General features: G+C 53.1%; 1 protein-coding gene across 1 annotated transcript in view; it reads left to right on the top strand.

Moving 5' to 3' along the window:
- Positions 1-13,306, top strand: part of IGF2R (insulin like growth factor 2 receptor) — a 78,386-nt gene extending 65,080 nt beyond the window's left edge. The window contains exons 35-48 of the mRNA XM_049765311.1: positions 139-360; positions 876-1,025; positions 1,700-1,861; positions 2,814-3,024; positions 3,132-3,278; positions 3,357-3,594; positions 3,854-3,990; positions 4,109-4,223; positions 4,405-4,551; positions 4,862-5,049; positions 7,469-7,655; positions 9,805-9,963; positions 10,696-10,765; positions 11,447-13,306. Coding sequence (XP_049621268.1) covers positions 139-360; positions 876-1,025; positions 1,700-1,861; positions 2,814-3,024; positions 3,132-3,278; positions 3,357-3,594; positions 3,854-3,990; positions 4,109-4,223; positions 4,405-4,551; positions 4,862-5,049; positions 7,469-7,655; positions 9,805-9,963; positions 10,696-10,765; positions 11,447-11,815 — 2,502 coding nt within the window. The 3' untranslated portion in view covers positions 11,816-13,306. The remainder of the gene's footprint in view (positions 1-138; positions 361-875; positions 1,026-1,699; positions 1,862-2,813; positions 3,025-3,131; positions 3,279-3,356; positions 3,595-3,853; positions 3,991-4,108; positions 4,224-4,404; positions 4,552-4,861; positions 5,050-7,468; positions 7,656-9,804; positions 9,964-10,695; positions 10,766-11,446) is intronic.
- The last annotated feature ends 1,743 nt before the right edge of the window (positions 13,307-15,049 follow it).

The following is a 15,049-nucleotide window of genomic DNA, read 5'->3' as shown; positions in this document are numbered from 1 at the left end:
AGAAACCATTCAGACCTGACTAAGCCACAGATGCCCAGCAGGCTCCCCTGCTGTGCACTCCCACTTGGTGGTGGAGTTCTTGGGGTGCCTGCAGGGCTTGGAGCTGCTCACCCGTTCTTCCCCCTTCCCCTGCCCCAGACCGAGTGCTACGTGCGGAACGGCAGCTCCATCATCGACCTGACTCCCCTCATCCACCGCACTGGGGGCTATGAGGCATATGATGAGAGTGAGGACGAGGAGAATGCTGAGGGCTACCCTGACTTCTACATCAACATCTGCCAGCCACTCAACCCCATGCACGGCGTGGCCTGCCCCGCTGGCTCCGCAATCTGCAAAGTGCCTGTGGACGGCAACCCCATAGTGAGTGGCTTGGCTGGTCTCCCTGGGTCAGGCTTGAGCGCATGTGTCAGGACCCCTTCGTGGGTCCTGCCAATCAGAAGTCCACAGAACCTTCTCGAGGGCCAGAGGGAAAGGCCTATTGGCTTCAAGGTTGCCTACAACCTTGGTCCCTCGCTGAAGACTCATAAAACACCATCCATGTTTATATGTCTGTGTTTCTGTCCTATGTGTGTATGTCTGAGTCTGTGTGTGTGCATTTGTCTTTGTGTATGTATGTCTTTCTGTGTCTGTGTGCTTGTGTGAGTCTGTATGTATATGTCTATGTCCATCTGAATTTGTGTGTATTTCTACATGGTTATGTGCACCTCTGAGTTTGTGTATGTATGGGGGGATGTGTGTCAACATTCAAGTGAGTCATCTGTGACCCCCATTTCCTTAGCTGCTTCTGCTCCCCTTCAGAACCCTGGCAGGCCTGGCCCTAACATTCAGGGAACATTTCGTTCCCACCAAAACACTTGCTTTTGCCTGTGTTTTAGGATATAGGCCGTGTCACTGGCCCCCCGATCCTCAACCCCATAGCCAACGAGATCTACTTGAACTTCGAGAGCAGCACCCCTTGTGCTGCAGACCCCCACTCCAACTACACCTCTCTCATCGCCTTCCACTGTAAGCGAGGCGTGAGCATGGTGAGTGTCCGTGGGCCACAGCCTGGAGTAGGAAGCAGGGAGCCAGCATGTCTGTTCGCTCCATACATGGAGAGTGTCTCTACCACCTGCACATGAGCAGGGCTTAGATTTGGTTACTGGGCTCTGAGGGTGTGTGGATGCTTCTGTGTGCATGTGGCAGGAAGGAGAGCATAGCATGCCTGGTGCTCTGAGGCCCTCTGCTTGAGGAGGCCTGTCCGGTGTCATCCTGGCTAATCCAGTGTGGGGTTGCCTCCCTGAAGTCTCCTGGATGGGGGAGCTATGTCCACCCACCCCACTGTCCACATGCATTAACTCACCTGCATGGCTTGGTTTCCACAGTGGCTCCTTCTTTGAAATTCTTTTTAAAAGCTATTTGAAAGCCTGTGACTAAGGAGTGCATTGCTGTAGGCTCAGCCTAGGATGAGCTGACAGACACATGGACAGGGGACTAATGGATGGAATGCTAGGCTGACCATTCCTGGCTTTGTGGGGGTCATTTTTCTCATTTGCAGATAGAATTACCAAGGTTGGGAGGGATGGAGCAGGGTTGTACTCCAGGGCTCCGCCTTGCTGTCTGACCTTTCCTATAGTGTCCACCTCTGCCTAGAGCCCCTGCCTTGGGGTGTCCAGGAGAGGAAACAAAACCTTCTGAGACCCATCCATTCCTCCTGCAGGGAACCCCAAAGCTGCTGAGGACCAGCGAATGTGACTTTGTGTTTCAATGGGACACACCTCTGGTGTGCCCAGATGAGGTGAAGGCAGATGGCTGTGCCCTTACGGATGAGCAGCTGTTCTACAGCTTCAACTTGAGTAGCCTCTCCAAGAACATCTTCAAGGTGTGTACTTGCATTCAGCCCCCAGGGGGCGCTGCTTCACTGTACACGCGGGGGTGAGGGGCCACAGAGAACACAGCTACACTGCTCTGGGGATAACCAGGGTGGTCTGTCGGGCCAGGTTTCCCTTTTGTGCTATCACTTGAGCTGTGTCTCCAGCTCCCAGTGGCTTTGGGCCAGTTGTCTAGGAGTGTCAGAGCCAATCAAAATCCAACAAGAGAAAATTAGAAATAGGTTTTAATTGAGGAAGAGGCAAACAGGGAAGCCAGGAGCCATCCATCCTGAGAAGAAGAAAGAGAGCCCAGGTTGGGACCAGAGCAAGGAGTCAGTCAGGGAAAGGACCAGAGAAAGGGAAACAGTAGGAGTGGCAGCAAATGGCAACAGAAGCAGGGAGCAAACTGGCAGGCGTTGAGGCCCCTCACACCTTAGTCATGGCTTTATATTCCCTGTGCAAACTGCCCTCCAGTGGCAGTTACAAGGGGTGGGTATCTATACCCCTAAAGGGACAATAGTCTTCTTATAGCTGTCCAAGGGCCATAACAGTCTCTTTCCTTACATAGGGGGTTATAGGGTCACAGCTTGGGGCAGTGGGCCCCCTGGGGTCCCCGGGACTCTACCTGGTTGACAAGGGGCAGGCGCACCCCACTCCTGTTTTTTATCTGGAATCTCAGCCCCTTACATTCTTTACTTTTCGTATCCACCCTTTGCTATTTCTTCTGGATTCCAATGAGGGCTGGCCTGGGTTGGGGGGTGTCCATGTTATGGTTCCAGGTCCCTGCCATAGGCCTGGGAAGCCCCTCAGCACACTGCAGTAGCTGCTCTTTCCAAGAGGGGGCACAACAGGTTGGGCTGGGAGGGCTGCAGGAGTGGCCCTGGTCTTCAAGGGACCTGATGCCTTGGTGAGGCAGGAGCCGTGCCTGGAGACCTTCCCAACCTGCATGTGGTGTCCCTGCAGGTGACAAGGGACTCACGCACATACAGCGTGGGGGTGTGCACCGCTGCAGCGGGCCCCGAGCAGGGTGGCTGCAAGGATGGCGGAGTGTGTCTACTCTCGGGGGACAGCAAAGGTGCCTCCTTCGGGCGCCTGGCGTCCATGCAGCTGGACTATCGGCACCAGGACGAGGCAGTTATTCTGAGCTATGTCAATGGGGACACCTGCCCCCCAGGTGATGTACTGTCAGGGGGCTGGCTCACGGGTGCTGGGGTCTGGAGCCTGTCCGGCTTGTGTGCTTTGGATTGGGGGCCTCATGGTGGCTGCTCATCTCTTCTGCAGAGACCGAGGACGGGGAGCCGTGCGTGTTTCCCTTTATATTCAAAGGGAAGAGCTACAGTGAGTGCCTGGTGGAGGGTCGGGCACGGCTGTGGTGTGCCACGACCGCCAACTACGACCGGGACCATGAGTGGGGCTTCTGTCGGCTCGGTAAGTTGGGGGTCCCTTAGGGGAGGTGCATCCCTCCTATGGCCATGCTGACCCTCTCCTGCCCACCGGCCCTCAAAGCAGCCACCAGCCACCGGACATCTGCCATCATCTTCAAGTGTGACGAGAACGAGGAACTTGGGCGGCCCCAGGTCCTGAGCGAGATTCGGGGCTGTGAGGTGACATTTGAGTGGAAGACACGGGTGGTGTGCCCACCGAGGCGGATGGAATGCCAGTTCGCACGCCAGCACCACACCTATGACCTGCGCCAGCTCTCCTCACTCACCGGCGCCTGGTCCTTCAACTATGAGGGCACCTCGTGAGTCATGTAGGGGGTTGGGGTGGGGGTTCCTGAGCAGCCTACACTCCCAGGTCTCAAGTCATGTCTGGGGCTCAGTGCAGTCTGATGGAGCTCAGGGTTCTCAGGGCCCAACTCTGGGGCTCTGGCTTCCTGCACCACGTTCCAGCCCTTCTCTTTGAAAGTCTGTTTCGGGTTCCCTGAGAGCCAAGCCTTTGAACGCTGTACCCGAGTGCCGGCCCGTCCTCCTAAACCCCGCTGTGTCCATGTCTGTGCCTAGGTACTATGTCAACCTGTGTCGGGAAGTGTTCCAGGGCCCTCCAGGCTGCTCGCCACGGGCCAGCGTGTGCAGGAAGAACCCTGTTGGGCAGGTGGAAGTCCTGGGGCTCGTTCACACCCAGAAGCTGGACGTCATAGGTGAGGCTGGCTCAGGGACCCTGGGGGTGGTGAGGATGTGTGTGGGTGTCCGACTCCCATGTGGGAGGGGAGACGGGTTCATGCCCATGACATAGACCCTGTCCTCCGTGCATTGCAGATGACAGGCTCATGCTGACATACTCTCGGGGCCACTCATGTGGTGACAATAGGACAGCGGCCACTGTCATTGAGCTGGGCTGTGCGGGGACCGTGGGCAGGCCAGCCTTCAAGAGGTGAGAGTTGGGGCCTGGGAGTGCTGACCTGCAGAGACATTAGGGTGTCTGGGTCTGCTGGCCATCCGTCCTGTGGGATCCCATCCTTGGCCCTTGGACCTGATGGGAGGCAGAGGCAAGTTTGGGGTGAAGAGGTCATGGCCGCTGATGCTGAGCGACCCACCTTCTCCCACCCCTGCAGGTTTGATCCCGAAAGCTGCACTTACCACTTCAGCTGGGACTCTCGAGCTGCCTGCGCCGTGAAACCCCAAGAGGTGACTGTAATTAATGGAACCCTGACCCACCCGACCACGGGCAAGGAGCTGAGCCTCACAGACATCTACTTCAAGTGAGTGGGACCCCTACATAGATGAAACCCACCCTCCACCTCTACATAGAACCAGCCTGGTGCCTATCCCCCAACCACCCTCCCTCTTTCTGTTGAGCTGGGCCCCTTGGCACCAGGCAGCCCAGGCTTCTGACCCTCCTGGGGAGAAAAGGACCTGTTTCTCAACAGCAATCCTGTGCAGTTTTGGGGTTTCAGGGGCCAGAGGGTATTTGGGATAAAGGGTTGAGCCTTGCCCACCCTCTAGGGCAGTTTTGGGGGTCCAGGGGCCCAGAGGATATTTTAAAAGGGTTGAGCCTTGCCCACCCTCTAGGCTCTTCAGCGCGTCTGGAGACATCCGTCCCAATGGAGACCAGTACCGCTATGAGATCCAGCTGTCCACCATCCAGAATTCCTCCCACCCCGACTGCACCGGCGCCAATGTGTGCCAGCTGAAACTGGGCGAGGAGCGCTTCAGCAGGAAAGTGGGCATCCCTGCCAACACCAAGTACTACCTCCAAGGTGATGTCCCAATGCCCAGTCTGGGGCTGACTGAGGAAGGGGAGTTATGCCCCGGGTCACAGACATAGTGGGTGGAGCAGGGGGCACAGATCCTGTTGGCAGGAAACACACAGGGACTGAGCTGGAGGTTTGCATGCGGGACCTGGTCCCCCAAGCTCTAAGTCAGGACAGCCCAAGTATTGAGCCATTAGCAGCCCTGAACACTGGATCATGAAGAGCCCTAAGCCAGGTGTAGCACTGAGCACTTCTGGGCGTAGCCTCGGTACCAGCACTTCCTGGGGCTTTGCTTTGTCATGGTCCTTTGAGATTTGTGCTGCCAGCAGAGAAAAAGCCTCATCTTGTGGCCAGGGCTGGCTTGTGCCCTGGAAACTGGGTGTGCCAGTGCCACCTTTACACTGAAGGCACCTTGAAGGTTTCCACGTGACCAGAGAAGGTTCTAGAGGGTGACCCCCCCCTTGTGTTGTAAAGATAGTTGTAAACTGTCTTCACTGTTTGACTCTTCACAAAAAGTACCCTGGAACTCCAAAGGCCCCATGGACAGTTTGAGTTTGCACATGAGCTGTGTCAGCTCAGCCAAGTCCCACTTACGGTCACCTTGGTCAGCGCCTGGTCGGCTGCTGGCCATGGACCCTGTACTGTCACTACTGTCTGGAAGAGTCTTGGGCGGGCCAGATCCAGGCTTGAGATCAGCATCCCCAAAACCCCCAGGCCTCTCTTATTGCTCCTCTGTTTGACGTGGGGCTTGTCAGACTTTAGGTTGCAGACTTGATGCAGAACAACAGCCTCAGTGTAGCAATGGTGCCCAGTGTCATACCCACTTCATCCATCCCTGGGGCCCCTCTGTGGACAAGCCCAGGTACTTGTCAAGTGGGAGGGGCAAGTGTCTGGGCTAGGAGGTGTGTGTGTTGATGTGGGCATGTGTGGGTGAGTGTGTGAGTATGCCAGTGTGGCACACATTTCTGAGCATGCGTGGGTGTGTGTCTGAGTGCATGTACTGGACACTGGTGTGTCTGGACTGCAGGTGTGAGCAAGTATGTATATGAATGTGCATGTCTGGGCTAGTATTAGCAAGTTTGTAAATGTGTGTTTGAGTTTTATGAACTTGCATGTGTGTGCGCACGTGTCTGAGTGTCTGGCCTGTATGAGCAATAGTGTGTGTGCATTTGTGTGTGTGTGTGTGTGTGTGTGTGTGTGTGTTGAATGTGCGCAGTGAGCAGGCTTTCCTCTGGTTTGTGAAGTCCCTTTTGGGTTTTTTTTGGTTGTTGTTTTGTTTTGAGGTCACACCTGGCACATTCAGGTGTTACTTTTAGCTTTGCACTCAGGAACCACTCTTGGTAGGCTTGGGGGACCATGTGGGATCTTGGGGATCAGCTGCATGCAAGGCAAATGCCCTCCTTGCTATGCTATCACTTTGGCCCCATGAAGTCACTCTTGGTCCCATCTATTTTTTTGTTCACCAGCTCTATGAAACAGGTTTCCCTTCTAAGGTGCTTTTCCTGTTTCCTGTGGGGATTCCTGAGTGTTGTGTGTGTGTGTGTGTGTGTGTGTGTGTGAGGGCTCACACAGGGGTGCATGAATCCATTAACAGCTCTTGCCATAGCTGGCACATGTGAGGACAGAAACGCTTCTCTCCACTTCATGCCCATGTGAACTTCCTCACCCTGTGGCCTGCTACAGATTTGGGGGCTCCCATCTGTCCTGCCCACATGGACACCTTCCTGCATGGAGCTCAGAAGCTGCAGAGAGAGGGACAGGGTGGAGATGTCAGGGTGTAGTGAAAGAAGGGGGGTTGGGTAAAAGCTACACAACAGGACATACAACAGGCCAAGCCACAGCAGAGTGACAACAGCCAGAAGCTCTCCAGCACCTCGAGTGAGGGTATCATTGGCTGTCATTACACAGGCTGGGCTGGTCCTTCAGTCGATGGTCCAGTTGATGGTCTTTTGATCCCTTAGTTGATCCATTGATGGTTCATTGGCCAGTGGTTGGTTGGTTGATTGTTTGGTTCACTGGTTAACTAGTTGTGGTTTGTTGATTGGCTAATCAGTTGATTAGATGATTGGTTGGTTGGTGGTTTGTTGATTGACTAATCAAGTTGACTGATTGGTTGGTTCATAGGTCGGTGGTTTGTTGATTGGTTCATCAGTTGATTAGCTGCTTGCATGGTCAGCTGCAGACAAGATAGTTCAAGATGGGCCGAACCAGTTCAATTTCTGTCCTTCCCAGTCATGTTACCAGCTGAGGTCTGGGGCAGCTTCATTCTGTCCCTCTGAGCTAGGGCAGCCCCTACATGGTTTGGCTGCCTTGCAGCGAATGCCAGGTGTCAGGGATGAAATTGGTAGTGGATCTGTCTGGCTTCTGGAGACTCTGGGTGACTGACAGATGGCCTGAGCGAAGCTGTGTGTCCTTTCTTCCCCAGATGGTGATCTTGATGCCGTGTTTACCTCCAATTCCAAGTGTGGGAAGGACCGGACAAAGGTCGTCTCGTCCACCATCTTCTTCCACTGTGACCCCATGGTGCAGGAGGGGACCCCTGAGTTCAGCCACGAGACTGCTGACTGCCAGTACCTCTTCTCGTGGTACACCTCTGCTGTGTGCCCTCTGGGGTGAGTAGCACCTGGGATGGCACCCCTCTCAGTTCCTTACAAGTGTGTCTTCCCTCATCTGTGTTTCGTGGTGGAAATAGTCTTCCTGGGACTCCGAAGCAGCTAGTGCGGCCATGCAGCGAAATTTGGCCAGTTGGGAGAGATGTGCTGGGGGCTGGGGTGGGGGACTCAGCAGCTCCTTACTCTTGGCTATGAACCTGCTCCTAAAAAGAAGGTGCCATGTCTAGCCATGTGGACCAGCATGCAGACAACAGTGACTCGGCATCAGGCCTGCCCACCTTCCTGTCCCATGCTGGGAAACCCTTTGGTTCTCACTGCCCTGTCTGGGAGTGCCCCAGCAGGCACCACACCCCATCTTTCAGCTCTGTCCCTTTACTCTGTGTTCTGTGGGGCAGTTTTGTTGGTGTGTCCAGAAAACAGGGCAGGAATCAGAGGGGAAGAGGTAAGCAGGCTAGCCAGCTTGGGACTCTTGGTTCTTTCAGCCTTATATCTCCTGACGAAGCTCCCTCTCTCCTCATACCTGGAGGTGGGAACTGGGCCTTCTGTGTCCCCTCTCCCTTACAGGTCAGGAAGTCTAGGGTGGTTCCTACCAGGCTTGCCTGCAGTGTCAGGTCTGTTTTCAGATTAAAAATGTGTAGCAGGTCTGTTTTCAGATTAAAAATGGAAAACCATCAGGACCTTGTTTTTTGTGATCTTCTCTGGGAACCTGGTCCTCTTGCAGGGGTCCTCAAACTTTTTAAACAGGGGGCCAGTTCACTGTCCCTCAGACCATTGGAGGGTCTGACTATAGTAAAAACAAAACTTATGAACAAATTCTTATGCACACTGCATATATCTTATTTTGCAATGAAGAAACAAAACAGATACAAATACAATATGTGGCCTGCGGGGCATAGTTTGAGGACCACTGTGACTTAGAGAAAGGCTTTGGGACAGAGAGAAAATGGGAAGAAAACAGAAAACAGGGAGTAGTTGAAAACTCTTTTTTTCCTGACTCTAGTTGCCAAATGGCCATTTCCACTCTGTTCCCACTGTCCGCCAGGGTTGACTTATGAAGGTACTGGTTTATTCCCAACTGATGATGTCCTTTAGATATATTTGAATCCTTTTATTGCTGGAAGTGGGCTAATTTCTGCGGGGGGATTAGTTGGCTGCTTGATATTATGAATGAAACCAGTAAGGGTTGTGTCTGTGTTTTGACAGTTTTCTTTATTCTAATTTTTGCTGCTAGAAGAGTTCTCAGAAGTTTATATTTTCTTTTTTTTTTTTTTTGGTTTTTCGGGTCACACCCGTTTGATGCTCAGGGGTTACTCCTGGCTAAGCGCTCAGAAATCGCCCCTGGCTTGGGGGGACCATATGGGACGCCGGGGGATCGAACCGCGGTCCTGATCCTTGGCTAGCGCTTGTGAGGCAGACACCTTACCTCTAGCGCCACCTCGCCGGCCCCTGAAGTTTATATTTTCAATGTTCCATGTACATTACTGTTTCAAGTCTCAAAATGTGATATCCAAGGAAGTTTTGGGGCCAGAGTGATAGCACAGCAGTAGGGCATTTCCCCTTGCATGCAGCCAATCCTAGAAAGATTCCAGTTCAATTCCTGGCATCTCCTATAGTCCCCCAAGCCTGCAGGAACAATTTCTGAGTGCAGAGCCAGGAATAACCCCTGACCTGAGTACTGCCAGGTGTGACCCAAAAACCAAAATAAAAAAAAAAATTTCTATTAAGGGAATGTAATTTTTCAAAATTAAATTTTTAAATTTAAAAATTCATTTCCTTTAAAATGATCGTAAGGTTCCAAAGAGATAGCATAGCGGTAGGGTGTTTGTTTTGCATGCGGCTGACCAGGGAGGGATCCAGTTCGATTTTCAGCATCCCATATGGTCCCCCAGTCTGCCAGGGGCGATTTCTGATTGCAGAGCCAGAAGTAATCCCTGAGCGCCACTGGGTGTGGTCCAAAACCAATCAATCAATCATTAAAGTTTAAAAAATTAATTAATTAGTTTTAAGTATATATAATTTGTCTCCTCTTTCCAACCTGCCATCTTAGGCTGTTTATTGGGGGGTGGGGGTGGGGGACATGTGCCTTGGGAACTTCCGGTCGTGCTTGGGGCTGATCCTGAAGGAGGACTGAGACCCTGCTTCCTTCCAGGGAGGGCCTGGATGGCAGTGAGGCTGAGGAGGAAGAGGACGAGCTGGAGCACCACGGGCTGTCGGAGCGTAGCCAGGCAGTGGGGGCAGTGCTCAGCCTGCTGTTGGTGGCGCTCACTGCATGCCTGCTGGGGCTCCTGCTCTACAAGAAGGAAAGACGGTGAGGGCGGCTCATGTTTTCTAGCATTCCTTGCCCTGCACTTCCTTGCCCTCCCCTGCACTCCCCTCCCCCGCCCTGCCCTGCCTTGGTGTGCTACTGTGCTTTGCTCTGGGTTTGGAGGCCATAGCTGGTACCACTGTAGGGTGTCTCCCCCTTCCCCACACAGAGCCCACACCACAGGGTCCCTGCACTCACACCCCCATGCAAAGCCCAGGTTCACCCATCTCACCCAGTTATGCTCTGGGTGTGACCCCAGAAGGACAGAAGTAATTAAGTTGTGTCCACCCATTTGTAGAAGCGTGTCTTTAGTCAGCACCTACTAGTGTGCCTGGCCCAGACCCTTGTTTCCTGCTAGCTGGAAGGGCTAATCCCTTCCTGTGTCTGGTCCCTTTGTCACTTTGGTGAAGTCCATGTCCTATGAGACAGTGAGGAACTCACTGTCCCCTCATCTTCCACATCTGGCTATGGGTACGTGAGGATATTAGGGAGTGTGTGCGAGGGAGGAGGGAGGTACAAGGACCCTCACCCCGACCCATGTCCACACATATCACCTGGCCCCTTTATGGACCCACGGTGAGTAGGGGGAATGGTTAGTATGGAATGTCAGGGTGCATCGGCTTGCTTACGCCCCCTGCCAGCCCATGGTAGCCAGACCTTCCTGGCCATGGCTGCCTGGGGATCTGCATGGGGTGGGCGCCCCGTTCGGCCACCTGTGACGGGCCTCCCCTGCAGGGAGACTGTCATCAGCAAGTTGGCGGCCTGCTGCAGGAGAAGCGCCCCTGTGTCCTACAAATACTCCAAGGTAAAGCTCGGCGCCGACGCTTCGGGGTGGCCGCCTCCCATCCCCCAGGTAGGGAGCTGTTGCTATTGGGTGTCACTGGGCCTTGGGACAGAAGACGCCATCGGGAGCACGGTTGCGCACACAGAGGGGCCCTTCTCCTCCTCCTGTTGCGCCTTTTGTTTGGGAGTGGTTGGGTTTAATTATTTTTTTTAACCCCTCCCGGTATTTTTGTTTGTTTGTTTGTCTGTTTGGATTTTGAACTGCCTTCCTATCCCCCACCTGGTTTGTTCCACCTCTCCTTGAAGCATTTGTGATTTCAGTTGCTTCTACTTTTGCATAGTGGGCTGGCAGGTGCAGACCTGGTGCCTTAGCATTCTGGAAACTTCCCTTCTGGTTAAACCCCCAGATAAGAGGAGAGTGTGGGCTGGGCTGCCTCTCCTGGGCTCCCCACCCATCTCTGCCTGCCCCAGGATGCCACCAGCATCACCCCTCTTGGGGCAAATGTGTATGCTGGCCAGTTTCTAGAACCAGGTCTGGGCGCCCACAGTATGGCTGGTGTAGCTGGGTGGCAGGATGTTTTTTGGGGGGGATAAGGGTGGGGTTGGCCTGCAAGTGTGAGGCTGATGCAGGGTTTGGGTGTTGTCTGTGGAAGGAGGATGGCGCAGGGGGTCTCCCACACGGGGTCCACTTTGGTCTGTGCAGGTGAATAAGGAAGAGGAGATGGATGAGAACGAGACGGAATGGCTGATGGAAGAGATCCAGGTGACCACCCCGCGACCCACCAAGGATGGCCCGGAGAATGGCCATGTCACCGCCAAGTCTGTGACGGCAGAGGCGTTGTCCTCCCTGCGCAGCGAAGACCCTGACAGTGAGGATGAGGTGCTGGCCATCCCTGAGGTGAAGGTGCATACGGTGCCTTCTGTGCGTGGGCCCGCGGCTGGCGCTGAGGCCGGGCCCCCCCCACGCATGGGCCTGGTGCCAGCTGAGAAGGTGCACCGGGCCCGGCCCCGCACTGCGCACCCAGCTGCTGCCTTCCATGACGATAGCGATGAGGATCTCCTGCACATCTAAGCCCTCGCGCTGCCCCCACCGCACCCCACCTGACCTCCCAGCCATGGCACCTCCAACCAAATACTGAGACTTTTCACCGCGTTGACGCGCCCACCATCAGTTTTGCCTTTAACAAAAACCGTCTCCAAAGGGAAGAGTTTTTGCGCAGGGAGGGGAGAAAGGGGGAAGGGTCTGTGCTGATAGGGCCAGCCCTGGGCTTTTTTGGGGTGAGGCATTGTCCTGTCCCAACCCCAAGCCCATGCCTGTCCAGCAGGCACAGTAGTAAGGCTGCTTGCCACCACCTTTGTCGGCTGCTCTGGCTCCTTTGCGGCCATTTGGCCTTGACATCCCAGAACCCTTGCCCCTCCTGCTAATGGACTTTGTCAATTACTCAGGTCTGCAGACAAAGGAAACACACACATATGTGCACACACACACACACAACACACACACCCACACCCACACACCAGACTCTTCCTGCCGGCAGCAGTAGGAAGGTACCGGTTCGGCGTGGTCAGGAGAGGGAGGGGGTTTGCCAGGATGGTTTCCGACGAGCATAATGAAGTTCGGACCCGGGCAATCATGTAGCCTCAAAGGCAGAGTATTTGGCTCTGTCTCTTTTCTCTTTTATTTGCTTTCTTTGACTTTGACTGGGAGCACTCGGCGTGTGGCGCCTGCACACGCCTGGTCTCCCGCCTCACATTTCCCTCCCCCCACCCACCCCAAATGCTCAGGCTTTGTGGAGGTCAAGGGGCTGGGAGAGGGCTGTTCTTCGCCTTTAGTCAGTAAACGGCTGCAACTTTTGCATGATGTCTTTGATCCTACGTGTACAGAGCACATGTATCAGTATTTTCTTTCACCAGTCGGTGAATTCATATGATCCACCCAAAGATTGACTTTTTTTTTTGTTTATTTTTGGTTGTTGTTCTTTTGTTTTATTATTCTTGAAGTTTTAATCTGGTGTGTGTGTCTTGAGGGTGGAGCTGAGACCAGATCAGAGGAAACGACTCTGGGATGTGGCTTCTCATCTCTCCGCTTCTCAGGATGCCACCTTTTACTGTGCTTATTTTTGTAAGAAGTGTTTATCAACCGTGTGACCTATAAGAAGCCTTAATTTGCACAGCGTGTGGCTTTTACAGACGCTGTGGCTGCAGGGGGGCCACCAGCAACCGGGCTCTGTCCTCATGCCCTATGTAGGGGGTCAAGTGGGCGGCTAGCGTAGCCGTATATTGGGGGGCTCGTCTGCTTATCCTGCCCAACCGGCTGTGGTTCCTTCCTTAGAAGTGTGTAATGAATGACTTTTCTCACATATAGACTTGTACATAGACTCGAGTGGTATTTCCTCGGCCGAGACGCAAACCCTGGCTCTAGAATCCTGGGTGGGCACTCGGTTTGACATATTCGATTTTCAACATGAGTGTATTTTTAAAAATTGATTTTCTTTGCTCATTTTTTCCAATCAAATTTACTGTAATATGAAGTATTCAATTTCAATAAAAAATAAATAAATTATCTATTGGGTGTGGCTTCTTTTACTTCCTCGTGGCGCCTTGGGTTGGAGGGGGGGGTGTATGGGATGGAGTGAACCCATTTTGTTTTCATAGCCTCTCAGCTGCTCCTCTCTCATATTTTGAGGCTCTCCTGGTTCCCTCCTGCCTGCGCTCACTTTCATTGGGGCCAATTTCTCTGCCAATCTAGGCTTTCGAGAGACTGTGACGTGACCCTCAGCAAGGGGTCGGAGGACTAGCCAGCTACTCTCATTCTAGAGTTCCTTACATTTTCATACACACAGACCTTGCCAGATACCTTTCCTGGGCTTCTGGAATCTTTGGTTGAGTCTGGAGGCCTGTTCTCTAGTGTGTGTGTTTGTGTGTGTGTGTGTGTGTGTGTGTGTGTGTGTGTGTGTGTGTTGGTTGAGTCTGGAGGCATGTTCTCTAGGTTGTGTGTGTGTATGTGTGTTGGTTGAGTCTGGAGGCCTGTTCTCTAGGTTGTGTGTGTGTGTGTGTGTGTGTGTGTCTGTCTGTCTGTCTGTCTGTTTGCTTTGATTCCACTGCCCAGAATCTCTAGCTGGGTCTTCAGGGCTACTCTCTTCCTTACTAAGTGTGATGGGGTTCTTTGTTTTTTTTTTTGTTTTTTTTTTGTTTTGTTTTGTTTTTTTTTTTTTTACTTGTTACCTACCTTGGCAGTGTGGAGGTGTTTCTTGTGTGTGTGGTATGGCTGAATGATGCAAAATAGCCACACTCTTCTTGGGGCACTCACCTGTATTCGAACATGGCAATTCTGAGTCACAGAGGATCCCACTGACACTCAGTTTCTTGGGGCCACAGGGCAGAAGGACCCTCCCCTTGTCCTGTTCCTTCTCTTCCCCCTGGGACACTGACCAGGATGTGAAAATGGCACTTCTCAGTCTCAAAGATGCCCTCCAGAATCTAATCCCCAAATCCATCCCAAACCAACCAAACATAAAAATCTCTGAAACCAGTTGTTCTTTACCAGCTGTTTTTATTTTGTGTGTAAAATAATTTAATGAAAGGGAACAACCGATTGAGTGACATAGGATCAGAACTACCAGGCAGAAAATGATGTGCACAATAAGTTCCTGAAGAAGCAACTTGGGATGTTCTGGAAGACCAGTGCAGTGGGTCTGGCCCACTCACTTATGGTTCCCAGATGGTGGCATGTCTGTCACTGACAGTGCATATTGGGACCTTTTTAACTAGGGTTTATGCTGTTCTTTTCTTGCCTTTGTTGTGGAAACCCCCATCAGGAGCCGGCAAAACCCCACACAGCAGCCCTGAGATGGGGACACTATCCTGTGTCAGACCCAGCTGAGCTTGTACTCCAACACTATGCCAGAACCAAGCCCAGAGCTTTGGGTGTAGTGAATCCAATGGAGCTGGGACATTTGCAGGCAGTTGGAGGGACAGGACAGAAGCATAAATCTCTGAGCATGTCAGTTTGGAAAGCTGAGGCTGGACTAGCTTAAAGCCACGAGCACCTGGGTTGAATGTTCAGTTACCAGGGTCACAAAGCTGGACAGGCCACCCCAGATGCCTCCATGTCATGTTGTGTAGCCCAGACTCACTGCCTCTGGGTACCTCCTACTAACTGCGGTGGCCTGCTGAAACTGTGGACAGGGTTTTCTCTTCTGTATACCTTGACTTTATTCTGGCCCTGTACTGACCACCGTCTCTTTGCCAGACAGAGAATGAGGTGGTGGGGCAGAGGATGGTGGAGGACACACAACAATCAACA

This window comes from Suncus etruscus, chromosome 18 (assembly GCF_024139225.1).
Source record: "Suncus etruscus isolate mSunEtr1 chromosome 18, mSunEtr1.pri.cur, whole genome shotgun sequence".
Lineage (NCBI taxonomy): Eukaryota > Metazoa > Chordata > Mammalia > Eulipotyphla > Soricidae > Suncus > Suncus etruscus.
The sequence above is the reverse complement of the archived record's forward strand: the minus strand, read 5'-3'. Positions and strand labels throughout refer to the sequence as shown.